At 32.7% G+C, this 20,560-nt stretch overlaps 1 protein-coding gene across 1 annotated transcript; it reads left to right on the plus strand.

Moving 5' to 3' along the window:
* Positions 1-12,805: 12,805 nt before the first annotated feature.
* LOC123653857 lies at positions 12,806-19,746 on the plus strand. The gene is made up of 6 exons (XM_045589835.1): positions 12,806-12,864; positions 13,378-13,513; positions 15,773-15,840; positions 16,817-17,306; positions 18,092-18,298; positions 19,348-19,746. Exons 1-6 carry the CDS (start codon positions 12,806-12,808, stop codon positions 19,483-19,485), a joined length of 1,098 nt encoding a protein of 365 aa, XP_045445791.1. The 3' UTR covers positions 19,486-19,746.
* The last annotated feature ends 814 nt before the right edge of the window (positions 19,747-20,560 follow it).

Here is a 20,560-nt window from a genome sequence, read left to right on the forward strand (position 1 = left end):
GATCGGTTGAGGGGAACGGAAGTTGAGGGGTCGTGTGTTCTAAAGCACACTCGCTTTTTTCAATTCCTAACTTATTGTTGTTAAAATACCTTTTCAACAATTTAACAAACAAAGTCTTGAATTCTATGTTTTTTTTAAATCTAAGCGCTTAGACACTTAATGATGACTTATAGTGATATTGTTTATTACAAACAGTTATACTATTTTGTTTTTAAATCGGCAAACACGTACTTAGGTACAATGGCTTGATCGTTTTTGTTTTAAAGGCAAAAATATCTTCAGCGTAATTTAGAGTCCAATTAAAGTAGTTGAAACGTCAAGGTACTGCAATTAATAAGTCTCTTTGTATTCCGAGCTCGTGTCGCGAATACGACGCATATCCGTTCCAATATTAAATCGATGCGCGATCAAAATGCGATATCGATCGCGGCACGTCACTAGTTATCTAGTACGTGCCACGCTCGAGTTGAGCGAATTGCCCCGAACTTGTTCCTCGCCCGATGCCAATTCATTATCCGACTTCCACACGTAACATGAATAACGCTCCAGGGGGTCACCACATATTCATTTTAAGCTTTATTACAATCGTCATAAAGTTTAAAAACAAGTGAACATTAATTTCGATAAGACAAACTGGAAACGGACATCGAATGATTACTAGTCTCGCGCGTTCGGTTCTGAACGTCGTATTCATGAGCGGTGCTAATTAAATTGTAACTGTATAAACAATAGGATAAGGTTAATATTTATAAATAGGTTTTGAATGTGTGTTGTTTTTAGCGCGCGGCTCGGTGAAGCAATGAGAGAGGGCGTGCGATAAATAACCACCTTTGAGCCGTCACCGCTCGCTCGGCTATTAAAATATATTCCGAGATTGCTTGTGTTTTTTGCGGCGGGATTTGGCCCCGTTCCCGGCTCACAGATATGCGGCTCGAACTCATTTCTCGCTGCTGGGAATGTAAATTGTTTTGTACAATATATTAAGAACTCATTGAGCGAAACATTAATTTCGTTATTTAATTCATTATACCTTGTGACACTGATTGCACTATGTCGCTTCGTTTCGGCCGAATGAATACTCTCTAAACACGATTGTATGACTGCGTTTCACTTTTTCTAAATTAATTTTGAATATATAGAAATAACAATAATAATGTAAGCTTAATTTTCATATTTTTACAAAATATTTTTTATGCCCGTATCTGAAGTGTAATATCTGTTTATACCTTAGAATCCCTATCAATAATAAAATATTTTTGTTTATATTGTACAATAATAATTGTGTATCAATTGTGTATATTTTGTACATTCTACGTGCCACTACTATAGACATCGGTGATTACTAGCGACATCTATTATCAAAACTTCTTACTAGACGCAGAATGTATTTTATACCTTATACGTACCTCGTAAAATTGGAACTTTATCAACATATAGACCGAGTGTTCATAATTTTAAATAGTTAAAGTTAAAAAAAAAAACTATTTTTACGTTTGCTGTGAAAGGGTTGTAGCAGTAGGTATTGTTTAATGTTTTATGACAACGCGAGTTTACTGTCATATACCTAACTATTGTCGATGGTAGCGAAACGATCGCTAATCTAATGAAATGAAAAACCGGATTAAATGGATTTTTACAATTTTGATCGCGACTATTGCCCAAGTCTTAGATATCGCCATAGACACATACCGGGTACGAGCTGTCGCTTTAATCTAATTTCATAGAAGAATTAAAATTAAATAAAAAAACGGCGAAAATTTTGTGACTTTAATTCTAAAAAGGAATTTTAACTGTAAACCGTAATATCAAATTTTCGAATTTGTCTGATACAGGGCACTTAAAAGAAACACATTGTCGTCAATAGCATTGTTTTGTAATTTGAAATTTTAAAATTGTAATCGATGTTGGCGTTCTTCAAAGTTCAGTATTGTTAATCAAACTTTTTATTAAGTATATTTATCAATAAAGCATTATCAAGTACTAGTTATGGGAAGTGATGCCGCTGGAAGTATGGCCCCTTACTAGTTTGGCCTATCTAATAAACCCTGTAAGACGCACTGCGATCAGCTTCCATCTAATAATAAATAATTCATATAACAGCAAGAAGTGGCACACTTTATAATATAAAGGGTCTAGGTATTTTTTCGTTCCGTCATAGCGTACTTACTGCTCTTACCTTTTAGCTGCCGTCTAACAATACCAGGTTTTGGCATTTAAAGTGAAGCAATATTCCTTTTATTATTGTTCTCGTACTAAGGAACTTCGAGCTTCCGAAGAGAAGTTCTTCACAGCAGAAAACAGCTATAATATACATTAACCTAATAGTTACCTGATTATAAATCTTTTAGGAGGGAGGCAGTTCTCTATTCGAGTGTATTTTTTATGTATGTTATCTAAGAACTTTTTGCTGTGTGAAGATCTGACTAGTACTTTTTGAGTTATCTCTGATAATTCTTCATTATGGTCATTATAGATAGAGGTAGTGTAAATCAAGATCCGAGGCGAGGTGGCGAATGCTAGCGCAACCCCTTCTCGCCCCACCTACCCAACTAGAAAAAAGGTCAGACTCAACCAGATCATGTATCTGGACCGGATCAGGATAGAATGAGGCATGCCAGATCCGGCAAACTCTATCAGGACCAGGTCTGGTCCAGACAATGATAGCCTGATGTAAAATATAATGAAGTATGGTAAGGCATACTGGATCAGGACCCGGTCCGGTCCAGATCATGATAGCCTGAAAGAAATTACGCGAAATGAGCCCGAATCGCGCTATTAATGTTTTTAAGCGCACTTAGTATATATACAGTTATCAGGATAGTCTAGCAGGGAGTCCATTTCTACACAGTGGAGCAGTCGTAAGTAATAGGAAATAGTTAATTAGTAGTTAATTATTAGAAGTCAATAAATAAAATTTAATTATTAATAATAATTGATTAATAACATAAAAATAAATAAAAATATTTAACATTTAAAGTAAAACCATAAATAAATAATACATTGGAAAAAGTAAACGAAAATAAATAACATAATAATGAAACAACTTTTTTCGGATTTTATCGCGGTTTATTATTAACTTTTGATTCCCGACGACGGATACTTTACAGCAACCATGGTCACGGGAGGACCGCGATAAAATCCGAAAAAAGTTGTTTCATTAAATGAGTAAAATTCGCGTAAACATTAGAAAACAATATAACATAATAATTATGTTAAGTGACATATTTATAATATCAATTCGCTTTTTTTTTTGTTAAACAATTTTTTCAAGAATATACATTCGTGTTTTTTAAAAAAACCGGACCGAACCGGCTGATCAAGTTGAGATGAGATTTCCTGAGCTGGACCTGATCAGTAAATCTCATCTCACACTGATCAGGAAATGTCTGTCTGGAAATTTGTATGATGATGCTTAATTTTCTTGAATTTAAGGATAATATTTTGAAGATTTCATTATACTTGGGTTTAGTTTTTTATGAAGAAATAACAACCAAGACTGATTAAGCATGTTTAAAGACTGATTCACGTATGTTTGAAGATTAATTAATGTGCAGTACTATAAATACTTAATAAAGAAATTAAACCTTTGATTAAAATTTTGTAATTTTACAAACAATGTTACACTGAAAATACAACAGATTTTATCAATTATGAAAAAACGGCGGATATTAAAAGTCCACTCTCTTCAAAAAATCTACGTAGATCACCTTCACCAGAAAGACGCCTTACAAAAAGAAAGTCTTCCAAGAAAAAGTTCCTTAAAAAAAAACAAGTAACCAGATATCACCGACAGAAAAACCTCCATCGAATTTCGTCGTTTCACCTAATTTAGAAAATAAAGAATTCATTGACCATAAAGTTACAATTAAAGATTGCCCGAATAAAGAAAAGGATAAACCAGTCAAACCCAAACCACCATTTGAAAGGCGTGAAACATATGAAGAGAAATGTCGAAAGATTTTAGGCATGATTGAAACAGACTCAAACGAAACTGAAACAGTTTCAAAAGAAACAACAAAAGTTGTCCAGAATCCAGACTCTGATTTTAGATCACCAAGTGTATCGCCCTGTCGTAGTCCTGACCCAGATGATCATTTAGACCAATCATCTGCGTTACATGCCTTATCTTGTCCTGATCAGACATAACCTGGTCCGGTCCTTCTAAGGAAGACGAAAAAATTTCTACTCGGGTAGGCGGACGACTGCTCACACGTGGTGGTTTTTTTAGTCAGTAGGAGTCTGACATAACCCTCTGGCGCCCGGAGGGTATTCATGATAGATTTACCCCACGTAAAAAAGAGCAAATCAAGATATTCGTATATCCTGTTCAAAATCTGGAGCAGCCCGTCTGAAGAAGCCGCACCTCGACCTTACAGAAGATCACAGCTCAGCTCTCAAACAGTGTTGTGGTCCTGTGTTGAGTGAGGTAGCTAGAGCTCCTAGGGAAAGTTAGAGGTAGGGTTGGCAACGTGCTTGCGGTGCTTGTGGTGTATAAGCGTTTGCAGGATACCCGCTTACCGTCAGGAGGGCCGTAAGTTTTTACAAGATTTTATACAAAATAAAGAAATATAAAAAAAATTATATTCACGAAAAGAAATTAATAAATAGGTAATAGGTTAATAATAGGTTAGTGTACAAATACAATTTATAGGAGTATTTTTAGCCGACTTCAAAAAAAGGAGGAGGTTACTCAATTCGGCCGTATATATATTTTATGTATGTTCGGGAATAGCTCCGTCGTTTATGAACCGATTTTGATAATTCTTTTTTTGTTGGAAAGGAGATACCCCTAGTTTGGTACCATGATAAGGAAACTAGGATTTGATGATAGGATCCCAGAGAAATCGAGGGAAACGCTCGAAAATCCGCATAACTTTTTACTGGTAGTACGGATTTTAATGATTTTTAATTTAATCGAAAGCCGATGTTTATCATGTGGTCACATTTAAATTTCATCGAGATCTGATTACAACTTTTGGATAATCTTTGATAATGCGTATTTACTTGACTATTTTTTCGTCTGCCTACGTTGTATTACTCGACGATATAATTGAAGTCGATTTTTCTTCGTTTGCCTGCAAACACAATTATGTAAGATTCAGCTTCACAAATCAAAAGATAGTTGAAAATGTTGGTATAACTAAAAAGCAGAACCTACAAAACTTATTATAAAAAAATATGTGGGTACCAATGACATTTTCGATTGCAGTAATAAGACAAATATAATTTATAAAAAGAAATTATGTCCCATTCCCGGTAATTATTTACAGAATAATTAGAGGAGAGGGATAAACAAAATATTAATAGGTCTATTTGAAACAATTTAAAAGGAAAAAAATCTTAACAAAGTGTCATTGAACGACACTATTCTTATATATTATTTTCGGACATAAATATCCGGTTAACCCTATCTGGGCCCGGTACTTCAGCTCCGGATATCAGTAAATATCAGCAGACGGTAAATCACGACGAGACATTTTTCCGGAGCTCACCCTTCGCTCGAGTCAAGAGCCGTCTGGAGAGATAACACTACCGACAGAATAACAAGCGCGAAATATTAACATTTTATTTTTAAATGTACTATTTTATTTTTGTGTTACCCACACATTAGGGATCCTAAACATTTTTGAATATCAATATTCAATAAAAAAAAAAAAAAAAAAAAAATTAAAATGTTTTTTTATTATAGAATAAGGTCTTGTACTTGACTTAAAATGCTTTGTTATGTTTAACGGCAGATGTAGACGATTTTATATAACGTTTTAGATTGTTAGACCTTGATTATAAGTTCGTAAAAGTTCGTGGTCACTAACACAATATAAAACAGAATACATACAAAGTAATTCAGTTAGTTTTTTAATATTTTTTAGTCGATGAAGAATTGTAAAAACACTGTCACAGTCTTTCAAACTATGAAAATGGGACTGAACATTTTTCATAATATAATAGTATGTTTAATATCTAAATATCTTGTAGTACATAAGATTATCGTTATTTCAATATAAAAAGTGCAGTAAGTAAAATTGATTTTGATAGAAATAAAAGTGCACTTGATAATGTCTTTTTTATTATATTTTTATTTGCAGGTACTACGTTATTTTCGTAAGAAATGCGGTGAATACGAGTACAACGTTTTAAAATGTCTTATATATAATGTCTATGTGAATGTATTTGGTAAGTTTTACAAATGAAAATAATATTTAAAAAAAATTCATATGCTCCGCTGACGGTACTAGGGCGGGGCGTGCGCCTCATTATTTAGATATTAATCCCTGTCTCTCGCCCTTCGTGTCACGTTCCGCGCTTTTAATTAATATACGAGTGTATACTCGTGGGATTTACACCACTTTGTGCCTTTTGCGATCTCCGGACTCATATTTTTGGCCTACAAAAATAATGAAGAGAAATATTTTCAAAGAACCCCCCTCCACCCTTCCTAAATTATACGTATGATGGAAAGGTTGATATGATTTTATCGAACAAAAATATAACACACGTTTAAATACAGTTCTTAAATAGGTACATAATATTACATTTTCGTGTCTCTTCGGACTATAAAGGTACAATATTTTTATTTGCACTAGATCACCTGCTGTCTATGTACTTTGTAACTCATGTTAATATAGTACAAAGAGTAGTGTATATGGTCTTTTAGTTTATATTCTACAAACTAAAACATAGGAAGAAAGGTACATTATTATTTGTTGACTAATTTGGAATAAATACGAGTATATGTGTGTTATTTATACCTACTGAAAATCTACATTTATTTTCGAACAAAACTTTCACCTCAAACAAAAACTTTTATTTATTTCTTTACAAAAACTTACATATTATACAAAACGTATGTATGTACCTGACACTTTATTTAAACATTTAAATACACTAACTTATTCTTACTTTTTATTGGCAAATTTTAGCAAAGAGACTACTCGGCCATCCTATGTATAAATATTTTTTGAAGAGCGGAAAATTGGGTTTTTGTTCGGATGAATGGTTGGAGCGTAATATTTTTTAAAGAATGGAAAATGGCGGAGCATTATAACTTATGTTTTATACAAAATAAAAAACTAATTATTCTTGCTACAAAAAAAAAGCAAATATGACAAATCTAATGACGATTTGTCATTGTAATTAATTTATGACAAAAGGTTAAAAAAAATCTTGGTCTTTGGTATGTACCAATTGTATTTAATGTTAAATAATTACATTTTTCGTCATTACGTTAAAAGTAAGTTATTAGGAAAAGAAAAAGATTAGAATTAGGAAAAAACGAATCTGTAATTACCTAATTAATGACGTAACAAGTACTAAACATAAAACATCGCTGTCTTAAAAACGATATTTATTTTAATATTTTTAAAAAATTTAAAGGATGGGTAAATTATGAAATTGTTACTTTCCTCATTACATTTTAACAAGATTTAGATACCTATAAAATAATGTAGCTATATATAAGATATCAATTAGCACGAAGAAATATATGCAACATATAATTATGTATTTGCAATAAATAATGACATGTAATCATAAATGAATTCTATTCAAGAGACGATGATTGGGTGACGGTGGTTAGGATTAATATTCACTAAATGTCCACAATCTCTATTCGAGATGTGTTATTTGTAATCTTGAAGACATATTACTTATAATAATTTGAAAAGTAAAACCCCGAAATGAAATGGAGATACCATATAACCGTTATATATGAAATATAACACGCGCGGTTTTATTTGTATTGATCTGTTTTTGTTCGGCAAACAAGCGTAATGCTCACCTGATGGTAAGCGATTACCGTAGCTTATTGACTTCTGCAACACTAGAAGCATCGCAAACGCGTTGCCGAACCTATCCCTAATCCAACCAGGACCTCTGGTCACCTTACTCTCCACAGGAACACAACACTGCTTGAAAACAGTATTATTTAGCTGTGATCTTCTGTAAGGTCGAGGTACTACCCCAGTCGGGCTGCTCCATATTTTGAGCAGGGAATTTCCTGCTGTGCCTGTGTGTGTGAAATTAAATCGTTTTAAGGTTAAAAAATTTTAACAATTAAAAAAACTCCATCAATCAAAACAAGAACAGGTTTTATTAAAAAATACTATGTTGTGTAGGTGAGAACTTCAAAACAAAAATTTCTATAATGATAATAATAATCTGAATAATAATGTATTTCTTGACCTATTTATGCTTAGTGCTGTTTTTTTCATACATTTTGAATACGCGACCCTTTTCTATGTTGTAAAGTCCTGACGACCCCCTAAGACTACATAAAATCTAAGACTACTACGTACTTCAGTGTTTTAAAGTTTTATCGTACCTTTTAAATTGTGTATTTTATATACAAATGTTATAAAGCTTATTGTTTAAAGAGTTTGTTTGTTTGTTTATTTAAACACGCTAATCTCAAGAACTGTTGGTTCAAATTGAAAAATTGTTCTTGTGTAGGATAGTCCCTTTATCGAGGAAGGCTATATATCTTAATATATATAAATCTCGTGTCACAATGTTTGTCCTCAATGGACTCCTAAACTAATTAACCGATTTTAGTCAAATTTGCACACCATGTGCAGTTTGATCCAACTTAAAAGATAGGCTATATTTTATTTTGATATATTATGTTATTATTATATTTCAGAAAAAAATAAGGTGATACGAAGTTCGCCAGGTCAGCTAGTAGACTATATTTTGGCACGTTTTTTCCTGAAATCAACGAGGGTGAAACCATAGCAAAGCGCACAGCTAGTTAAACAATAAAAGGATGGAATAGCTTCCTTACTGAAGATATAGTTTTATCGTTATAAACTCCCCTATTAAGGCTTCACGATCCCCTGTAGTTTAAAAAAAAAAACAATGGTATGGTGGTCCAGGCTGTAAATCTTCCAAAGCCGGTAATACAATTTCGTTTTAATTCCGGCCACATCGCGACCCCAAATTATTCGCCACATCACCTTCCCCTCCCCCGAGTTTCGTAATCCTGCGGTACGGCGGGTGTTTATTTGTTCCGTAATTGGTAAATCTCACAAACACGCTCAATACAGGGAGAACGGTCATAAATCATCAAACAACGACATGTATGATGACTTGTCGTCTATAGCGGATACATTAATGTGTATTGATTAAATTGTATATTATATATTTAATGTTTGTTTAAGTTGTCATCGACACTGCTCGTAGGTCTTATTTAAAAAAAAAAGCACGGATTTGTTTTCTTGGAAAATCTCTTCCATCCGGCTATCTGACTACCGACTTCCGAATAATACAAGTGACAAGAAAACATGTCGACGTACGGTCCGCTCCGCTGCCTTGAAGTTAAGTTTTGGAACTTGCAATCTTGTACCTTTCATATTATACAGTTATTAATTATTTCATTTTTCGTTTGCTTGCTAGCTTATGCTTAGCTAAAAAGTAATGGCAGCATTACAGGTCTCATATACAGAATAATTTTTAGGATACTTAACATTTTCTTTGCCAATTTTTAGATTATAAAGCATCACGAAATAAAACATATAGTATAAATTAACGACAACCAATATAACAAAACATCAAAATTCAATTTGTGTGAAATCGGAAGGTACGAGGAGGCCTTAATTAAAATTGATGACTTGTTGAGTGAAGGAACTTGAAAGGAATATAAATTAGGTCAAATTGGGTTAATTAATTCTTTTAACAATGATTACGCGATAGAAAGTGAAACAAACAATAAATTCACAAAGTAGCGTTATTATAGTAGATTAAAGAGAAAAAATCTTTAATCTATATATGAATGTTTGTCTGTATGTCATTTATAGAATCGTAAACTATGCATTTTATCATGTCATGATCTTCAGCAAAGTGTTGTGCATGAGACCACAAAGATATCTGAGTTGGTACGAACAAAAAAAAGTACCAACGCGCGCAGGGTGCAGCTAGTATTCTCATAAAACTTTTGCTTAAATTTACACATATTAAAATTTATCAAAAAAAAAAAAACACTAAGGTTTGAGTTGTGTGCTTTCCGGGCCATTAATAATTATTACTGTGTCACAGGTTTAAAATACTATATCGCAAAATAAAGATATCAATGTTTCCTGTCCTTTTCCTTAAACTACGATAAATTTCTTAAGCACTCGAAAGGCATGAAAACTTCTACTTAATTGTGCGTCATTTCAAAGATGAGTCTACCTGTTATTTAAATTTATAAAAAAAGATATATATAAATTATTAATGAAAGAAAACTGTTTACACAGTTATCATATATTCCAATAATAATATGCCCCATTTATCCGTAATTCAGTACAGAACCTTACCTTTTCGATATAATTAATCTTTTTTATTATCCGATTAATAGTTCAGGAAATGTACAAACAAAACTGCTATAAAACTAATGTAATAGTGACGTAAACATTACCTACGTATCGAGCTCTGTTTGGTAAACAGGACACATTTTACGAGCTCGCCATCTCGTGGCGATGCTTCGCACGTGTTTATCGTACGACGCACATACCCATACATTCTGATATTGAAATCTCTTGGGCTATTGTCCCTTTTGTGTACGCTTTCATCATTTAACGTCGTGTTGTTGTATCAACATTTATTTTTATATTTCTATATCTATATACTGTAATCCTGCTAATATTAATACGCAAGTTTGAATGGATGTTTGTTACTTTTTCACGCAAAAACTACTAAATTAATAACAACGTGGGTAAAACCAAAAGATGCCGTTTAAAATGTAGTTTCACATTCATTGTAATTGTGCTCAAGGAAGATTTAAATTTAATAAGAGTATGACAGGAAATTTTTTTTCTATTCGTATATAAATTAATTAGTATCTTAATTACAAATTCATATGTTGGTATATATTAAAAAAAAAAAACATATAGATGCTTAGAATCTTGCTGTGTGCTGTGTTCATAAGAGTAAGGTATTTGTAAACAAATTGCGTGTGTTGTAAAGAAGAACAATTTAGTTTATTTTACGCAGACATGTAGATATACATAAATACAAATATTACATTATAATGAAACAACTTTTTCGTTACGGTTACGGTCACGGAGTCCTCCCGTGACCATGGTTGCTGTAAAGTATTCGAAACGTCGGACATTTAAAAAACTTAATAAACCGCGATAAAACCCGAAAAAGTTGATTCATTATAATGAGTGAAATTCGCGTACACATTAGAAACCACTATACAAATATTATACCCACACTCAGGCGGGAATCGAACATGCAATACGCGGAGCCGAGAGCAGAGCTACTATAAACTGCGCCAATGGGCTTGTCAAAATGATTTATGTTCAATAAACAACTTAAATATTTTCTATTACGAATTATTAAAATTTGTCTTTCGCTATTAACTAATTTGTTAGCTATTTTAGTTATTTGTCACAAGATTTCATATTATTAGATTAAAAAAAATGATTAGTAACTATTTCTCACACTTTAAAACTTGAGTTGAGTTAAGAAATATATTTAAAATTACACATATTTACTTTCTGTTTTTTTTTTTATACCAATAGGTCGACAAAGATACGTACACTTGTGTACGGCTCACCTGATGGTAAGCGATTACCGTAGGTTATAGACGCCTGCAACACCAGAAGCATCGCAAGCGCGTTACCGACCCAATCCCTCATCCCCCCAGGAGCTCTGGAGCTCTGGTCACCTTACTCACCAACAGGAACACAATACTACTTGAAAACAGTATTATTTAGCTGTGATCTTCTGTAAGGTCGTCGTGTGTTTCTTCATCAATTAATTATAATTTAAGATCCTAATTATAATTATATAATGATTCTTAAGAATGATAAATAATTGATATGGCAATTAAATTAGCTAATATTTTAAGCTCCTTCCGACCTATACTATCGTTAGGTAAAAGTCAATTATTATTAGCAGATGTTAATATTTTTTCTTGTAAGAAAGTTCTTACTCAATAATTACCTAAGGTTAGACAAAGGAAAAGTCAAGTATCTATACAGGTACAAATAATTTAATTGAAATTAAACCGATATTGTTTTTTCAGAAGTAAATATCCAGCTGAAAATCTGAAACAGCCCGACTGGGGAAGTACCTCGTCTTACTGAAGATATAATTTAGCAAATCTGCATTCTAAGTTTGAGTTTCGAAAAAATTTGTATAAAAATGTGTTATTATTATTAATGGAGAATATATGTCAATGCATTATACTAACGAGTCGAAATAAGGTTACATCGGTCAAACCTAAAAAACACCATTAGTTGAAAAAAGTTTTACATTGAATTCATAGTGCGTTTATCATATAAAAAATATATGTTATTATTAAAATAGTGATAAATAAATTTATTGTTTAAATTTTTTGCGAATTTATCCCAATTTTAAAAAATAAGTGAAATAAGGACTTTTTTAAGTCAAATTGAATTTTCTCTCTGGAACGGCATAATATTTGGACATGAATTTAATATTAAAAAAGTTGTAATGACGTGTTTAACAATTTGTATAGTTTTTATTTTTTCATTTCCTTTTATATTTTTAAATAATAATAAAAAAAACACGAAACTTCACTATAACACCGCGAGAAGCAAACCCGCAACGCCCGTGATGCTCATTTGAAACGCGATACATCAGTGTCTGGACGACTCTAATGACGAGTAGACTGTACGAGCGTTATTTTTCGCAAAAAAAACAAAGAAAAGTTACCAATTTTTAATGAAAAATTTTTTTAATTGAACGATATTTAAATAGATAAATATAAATACTACATGGAAACTGAGTTTATAAATATTTATCTAAAGTAGTTTGTAATTTTGTTTTGTTTTGAACTTGTCATAAAGTAAGTCCGATTATGCCTAAATATAAAAACAAAAGTAAAGTAAATCGTGGCCGAGATCTACAAAGTTATTGGTGAGTAATTTACGTACGTACTCAGCTTCGCTACTAAAGTGGAGTGAAATAATTTTTTTCTTTCTTCTTATTCTGGGGGTCGATTTTGTAGGTTATAAAAAACAAAAAATTTAAATTAAAATTATGAGTCAAAATTGTGGTTGCAAACATTATTTTAAAGACGTTCTAGAAACTTCACAGTATCATCTTTTATGCCAATTAAAAATCATAAGTAAAAAAAAATAGTGACTATTTTAGTTTTTAAAAAAGTCCCAAAAACATAACATCTTATGTCTTGTTTAGGGCACTATAGTAAAATTTGACTTGGTATGTGACTTATAGCACGACTGCGTAATATCAAAATCTATCTCAACTGCACCGATCAATCAATCTCCTACGTGTGTTCTCCACTCTACGTGACATTGGCGGAATCAACCGTGCCTCTCTGGCACAACTGAAAGCCATTAAACCAATCAATCAATCAATCAATATCAAAATCGGTATCAGCTCCCACTTTAGATGTTATATTTTCAGGCAATTGAGAAAACAGAAAAACCAGTTAGAAAATCAGGAACGTCAGCCTTTGACAGATACTAACGCTGTACAATCACCTGACGACGACGACCCGTCTAGTATGACAGTTGATGAGAAGGCAAAGCAAATTATGCTGGTAACTTATTCTGATAAATTATTCTTTATAATCAAACTATTTTAACGGATTTTATCGCGGTTTATTTAGATATTTTTGTTTCAAGATCATAAAATACGTGTGTTTATTATATATTTTCCTATATTACTTCTATTTATAAATAGCCACAGAAAAAGGTCAGCAAAAATAGGATTCCTATCATAGATGTGATTGTAGACGGATGCTGGAGTAAGAGATCTTATCAAAAGAACTACTCAGCATTATCAGGAGCTGCAGCTATAATAAGAGAAACAAAAAAAATTGTTTCTAGGACTTTGTGAAAATAAAAGTTCACTAACGCAGCAGGATTTTAAAAACTTCACGGGACCATAAACGGCAATGGAGTCTACCATAATAATAGAAGGCTTTAAATCATCGGTTGAAATCAATGGTCTCGTTTATGGTCATTTTATTTTTGATGGAGACTCTAGCACATATGCGAAATATTTGGAAGCAAGACCCTATCTTCAATATACTGTTGAAAACGTAGAATGTAGGAACCACATTCTAAGAAATTTGTTTAACAAATTAGAAAACTTCACTACTGATACTAAATATCCCATAGTGCATAGAAAATTAATTACAAAATGAAAACTAAATTGTGTACATTCTATTTAAATTGCATTTTGCCCGAACTTTTGGATCCGCAGCGCAATCGCAATATGGATATGAGAAATTCAGCATATATTTTACAGGCAATAAAAAACAAGAAAGGAGTCCCTATAAATGCCAACAAACCTGTTCACACTATGCAAGTTCATTGCCAACACCAAGATCAGACCACCCGACCTTTTTAAGCTATTCAGATGCACCAATAACACTAATAACAATTTCAAGATCATTAGACCTTCAGAATTATACGAATACTAAAAACCATTTCATCCAGGCTTCTTCCGTTTTAGAGAACTTATAAGCATATATATATTATAACCCTATTACCATATATATATTATAGTGAAATAACTTTTGCTAATTTTATTGCGGCTTATTAAATTTTTTACATGCCCGACGTTTCGGCTACTTTATAGTAACCATAGTTGCTTCATGGTTCTTCAACAGTTGTTTCATTATAATAAGTGAAATTTATATAAATAGCACCCGTTTTCAATTAGATGAATGTTGAAAACCAGTTAGTTTATCTTATTATTTCGTTTTCAAGAACTTATGAGTACTTACCTGGTCATATTCAGAACCTCAGAAAGTATCATGTAGTAGCTAGGGTTGCCAGCTTTTTTCTCAGTAATAGTACATTGAGTATTATAGGTAACAAAAAAAAGTACACAGTATCAATATAAAGTACAATTTATTTTTCTTTTTTATTAAATTCAAAAACAAATTTTTTGTTTTCTGCAGCTTGTATCAAATTAGTATCTCTATTAAACAATTGCACAACATCTTTACAGGTTATGTTCAAATTAAAATAAATAAGTAACTAATTTTTTATCAAATTCAGAGACGCTTTGTTGAGTTCGTTTCGCCATTTGCTATTCACACAGAAAAAAAAAACACTTTCTTTGAATGCTGAAGTGGCGGGAATAGATAAAAGAATGAAATTACTTTATACAAGTTTATTAAATTGTTATCACTCTTATTAAAGACTTGCTGCCAATTTTGTGCAGTTGATAGTTCTCCAAAACTTTCAAAAGTACATATCTGAATATAAAGTTGGTTTAGTAAAATAATTTCTCGATAAAGATCACAAATTTTAAAAATAAGTGTTTAAGTGATGTGGCGCTGACGAGTAGTAACATCTACGACAGCTCAAAATTTTTAAAATCCTAAAGAAATCAAATCAGGCATAATAAAGTATTTTCGTGTACTTTATTGCTCTCATAAAGTATATAGTACATTTACCTAAAATAACGTACAATACTTTATTATAAAGTACGGGTGGCAACCCTAGTAGTACCACTCGTTCTAATTAGATGAATGTTAAAAACTAGTTCATCCTAGCCTTTTCCGTTTTGGAGAGCCTATAAGCACTTACTGAATCATCTACTACCTTGGTCTATTGGATACTACCTCTTGCTACAATAGTAATAGACATCCTAAATATTTTCATCACTAAAGTAATACTTACGTATGCGAGGTGAATCATTTATTACAAAATACATAATCAAGAAATGAAATAATAAATAAAGATGTAGTTAACACTTACATGATTTATATAAAAAATATAATAATATAATATAATACAACAAAACGAAAAAAAAAAAATGAACAAAATTTCTTATCTCCCAGAGAGCGAATAAAATAGGTAAATACGAGGTACGACGATACGAAGACGATGACGACGATATACGAGCGAGGTAAATACAACATAGTCGAGCATATGTGTGACATTACGAGGTCACTTTACAAGTACTAACACTAGTTATTAAGTTTTTATCTTTATATTTTTATTTTTACTAACAATTATGGATCTTTTGTCATCCGACAAATAAACATATTTTTTTAAATACAATGACAACGCTGCACAGGTGCGTTTTTGAATAATCTTCAGTTCCTTCTAATGTGTATGATGTTTTATACGTACCGCGTACGTATGTTGATATATTGCGCCAAACTAACAAATATTTGCACAAAGACAAAAACTTTAAGGTCATTGAGCAATGCCCTTAATGTTGTCTAGATAACATAACTATGAGTGTATTTTGCCACTCCGGCCTACTTTGTCGGGCAGAGAGGAGACAGCGCATTCCTTTGTTTCGCGGCGTTACTCGCGCTAATCGCCACTAATTCCGTTCTCAGCTGTGTACATGATTAGCACCTTGGAGTGCATGCAACCTGTGAGCTGGTGCCAGGTTTTTTTTAACATTATTATTATGGCGTGACTGTCGCTTTTATAATTATGATATCTTTATAATTCGCTGCGCGAGATCATTATTCATTTGTTGATATCAAATAATTACGTTTGCGTCATTAACCTCAAAAAGCTATGAAGCTATGACAATAACATGTTTATTCACACATTACCTTTACATTGACTTATAAGGTGAAATTTAATGTAAATGCGTCCAGAGAGTAATATTAGGATTGAAATGAAAGTGACATTTTTATTTTACTATCTTATTTATTCGTTAGCATGAATAAAACAAGATATTTCCAATAAGTGTTACATATGAGGTAGCCCCGATTGCAACGCGATACACCCGTCGGATAACACCGAACCGAAGTGGCAACATCATTTCGTTGTTTATTACGCGTTCGACGTCTTGCGCGTTGCGTTGCGACGTTGCCGCTCCGTGCGACACCGCTCTCGCCTCTCTCCGACGCGGCCCGCAGTCTCGCTAGAGCGCTCGCATCACTACAACGTTATTTAACGCTTGTTAAAATGAATTCAAATTCAGGCGAACTGACCTGGACGAAGACTGAATATGATCCTGAAATCGAAAATACTTCTATAGAAAACTTGTCCAAGCGTGACCGTATGTACTGGAGTTCGGAAAACACGATGAAACTTATTGAAATGTTCGAGAGGGATTGCAAAGAACTTTGGGATAATAAACACCCATCGAACAAAGACAGATGGGCTCGGCAAGCGAAACACGAGTACCTAGCGAATGCTTTCGGTACGACCGCCGAGGAGATAAGTAGAAAGTTACATAATTTGAGGACGCAGTTTAATAACGAATTGAGAAAGATAAAGCGCAAACAGGCGGGGGGAGAGTGTTCGACGGGGAGCAGTGGGTGGGAGTATTTCGACGCCCTATTGTTCCTGATGCGTGAGCCCCCTGTCGACTCCAACGACAGCGTGGACGGAGTCAACCTCGCGGTACGTCACTATGCAATTACGCCACTGATATTAGCATATGTTGCGTCATCGCTTGCATATTACTCTCAATTTGTAGCTTTGCGTCACAGTATAAAAGTGAATGTTGCCTAATGAAATAGTTTTGATTTTTTGACCGTGACAAAATTATTGCTTTTTAAATACATGTTTTGATAAGAACGACTGCAAGAAATTATTTGATAAAATATAAGATCTATTGATTTTATATTGAGAGTCAAAATATGATTATTTAGTTTATTAATAAAATTTAATTTTACTAAATACTTGGTGCGTGACTAACTTAGAATTATGTTAACAATAACTTAAACTCGTTCATCGATCGATAAAAAAAGTAAAACATATTTTAAGCGTATAACAATAAAAGTTTAATCCGTAAACGGAACTAAATCTAAAGTTTATAAAGTAGTCAATTTATTTAAATTTGTCTTGTCTATATAAATTCATCTGGAAATATTCACTTCATATCGCATGCAAGTACAAATTACAAAAATATGTAAAAATCAAAACATCTAAATGGAGTATAGTTTACGGCCTCCAATAGACCTTAATTAAGAGTTGTGGGTTTGAAAACGCATATTACACAAGAGTTACAGACCACGACAAACATGTGTATGACCTATATTTGTCTATCGGATCAAGTACATATTATGAGCGGGAATCGAAATTACGACCGCTAGCACAAAAGGGCAGCGTGTTGAAATAAACTACTATACAAATTTGTAATTCTTTACTATAAAAGTTTTCATATAGTATGTTTATGTCCATAGCTAGCTGAATTTCAAGCTGATGAAGATGCAGAGTTCGGTGCCCGGGCGCAAGTGTCCTTCACTAACTCACCTCCTAGAACACGGAAACCAGTTTTGAGAGTAGCAGCATCAGCGCCCCCGCCTTTACCCCCGAGCGCCCATCCAATGATGTGGCCGGAAGAACCGCGCCCAAGGTTGCGGCCTGGAATAAATACGGATGAATGTCAGGTAATGTCACATTTTTAACCGACTTCAAAAAAGGAGGAGGTTACTCAATTCGACCGTATATATATATTTTTAATGTATGTTGGGGGATAACTCCGTCGTTTATAAACCGATTTTGATAATTCTTGTTTCGTTGGAAAGGAAATATCCCTAGTTTGGTACCATGATAAGGAAACCAGGATCTATTGATGGGATTCCAGAGAAATCGAGGGAAACTCTCGAAAAGCCGCATAACTTTTTACTGGGTGTACCGATTTTGATGATTTTTAATTTAATCGAAAGCCGATGTTTATCATGTGGTCACGTTTAAATTTCACCGAGAACTGATAACAACTTTTGGAGTAATCTTTGATAATGCGTATTTACTCGACAATTTTTTTGTCTACCTACGTTATATTACTTGTCGATATAATTGAAGGCGGTTTTTCTTCGTTTGCCTGCAAACACAATTATTATGACTTTGCAATATGATTCATATCAATTATCATAACGTGTCTACTTGTATGTAGGTATTGATACTCTTTAATTAAATTCTTTAAAAAAAAAATTGAATAAGTTGTACAAACACTAGCTATTAATCACATTAAGATAAGTCACACTAGCTGATGATGTTAATGTGGAAGCTAGTAGGGACATTTCTACAGAGAGATCATTGAGATAATGTTCATAGTTTAGGTAAGTCGAATCTTGGTCGTATCGCTAGAGGCTGTGTGCCAAAACAATACCACGTTTTTTATTATATGTAAATATGCCTTAACTTCGATTATTTCTCAATTATTAACAATTATGGTTGCTACATTATGTTTCAAAGAGCTACTGTTTACAGCCTATATCTATGAAAAATAGACTATGCAAAATTATTTTGAAAGAAAAATTACAAAAAAAAACTTTATAACTATTGTAGTTTGGTACTCTAAAAAGTTTAGGTAATGGACAACATTCACTCTCAACACCTTGTTCACCACATGGTTCTTTGCGTCTTCACTTTTGAGAAAAAAAATATTCAATTTGTATAATTAAATTCTACGTAAATAAGTAAAACTATTCAACAGGTATTTGGAGACTTTGTTGCGTCCGAACTGCGAACGCTTCGGTCAGACGAATCACGTAAGAGGCTGAAGAGAATTATCCAGAAGGCTATTCTCCAAATCGGAGAGGAAGAAGAAGATGCTAATATTATAACCGGATAGCGCCGAAGTCGTCTAGCGTCTGAATCTTCAGACCTCTTAGATTATTAACGCAAGAAGAGATTATGTTTTTTTTTAGTTTTAAGAGGATAGGGTACCTGAGTGACTTGAAAAATAGGTATTTGAATATGAATATGAATGAAATATGCCATCGCCGATATTGTTTGTCGATAGATATCGAAAAAGAACCGAATATGTAAGCGTCAGACAACCACAGATTTACTAATCAATATAATAAATAATGATTAAATTGTTTTCTTCGTTCTTGTTGTTATTATTTATTATAATATAGAACAGAATTGCTAATCGCTAAATAATTGTTTATTGAGTCGTGTTTTGAACAATAGTCTGTATAAGTGTAGGTATCTATTTGAGCTGAAATAACAAATTCATTAAGTTTTATGTTACTGTGACTTGACTAAAATTTAAATAAAAGAAAAAATAAACAGTACGATTCATAATAGTTATATATGAATGTTACTGACATTTACGTTTCCCGAGTTTTGGGCAGTGAGAACCAAATGCATATTTGTTTGAAATATTTTAAGTTTTTAATCTTTTTTTTACATTTACTTTCTGATATATTGTAAAAAATATTTAAAAAGAAAATAAAGTTTACTTGCTCTACTTGCAGTAATTTTTTTAAGCAAAATTTTGTTTTATTCTTTGTCTTTTAATCAGTGTAAACACATATAAAGAAATAGCATCGTTTTCGCTTCGCTTGGTTGCGAGAGTGTATTCAATTCTTATTTTCCTACGATTTATTTTTGTGTTACCCCACACGGAATTCTAAACATTTTTAATATCATATCAAAAATCGACCGTTCCAGCAGGGACCGAACCTGCATCTCCGACTGACCGTGTCGGTGCTTTAGCCAATTTAAGCTATGGAACGATGTAACCGTTGGATCGAAATGTTTGACATTATGATTTTATATTCGGTTCTAAGTTACTTTATTGTTTTTATTTTATTGACTTATTTAGTTTTAATTTAAATGTATATTTAATGTATCTACCGTTTCATTCTAATTAATAATAAATAGTATTATAAAATTGTAATTTTCTATTTTTAATATAC

Source organism: Melitaea cinxia, chromosome 5 (genome assembly GCF_905220565.1).
Source record: "Melitaea cinxia chromosome 5, ilMelCinx1.1, whole genome shotgun sequence".
NCBI classification, from domain to species: Eukaryota; Metazoa; Arthropoda; class Insecta; order Lepidoptera; family Nymphalidae; genus Melitaea; species Melitaea cinxia.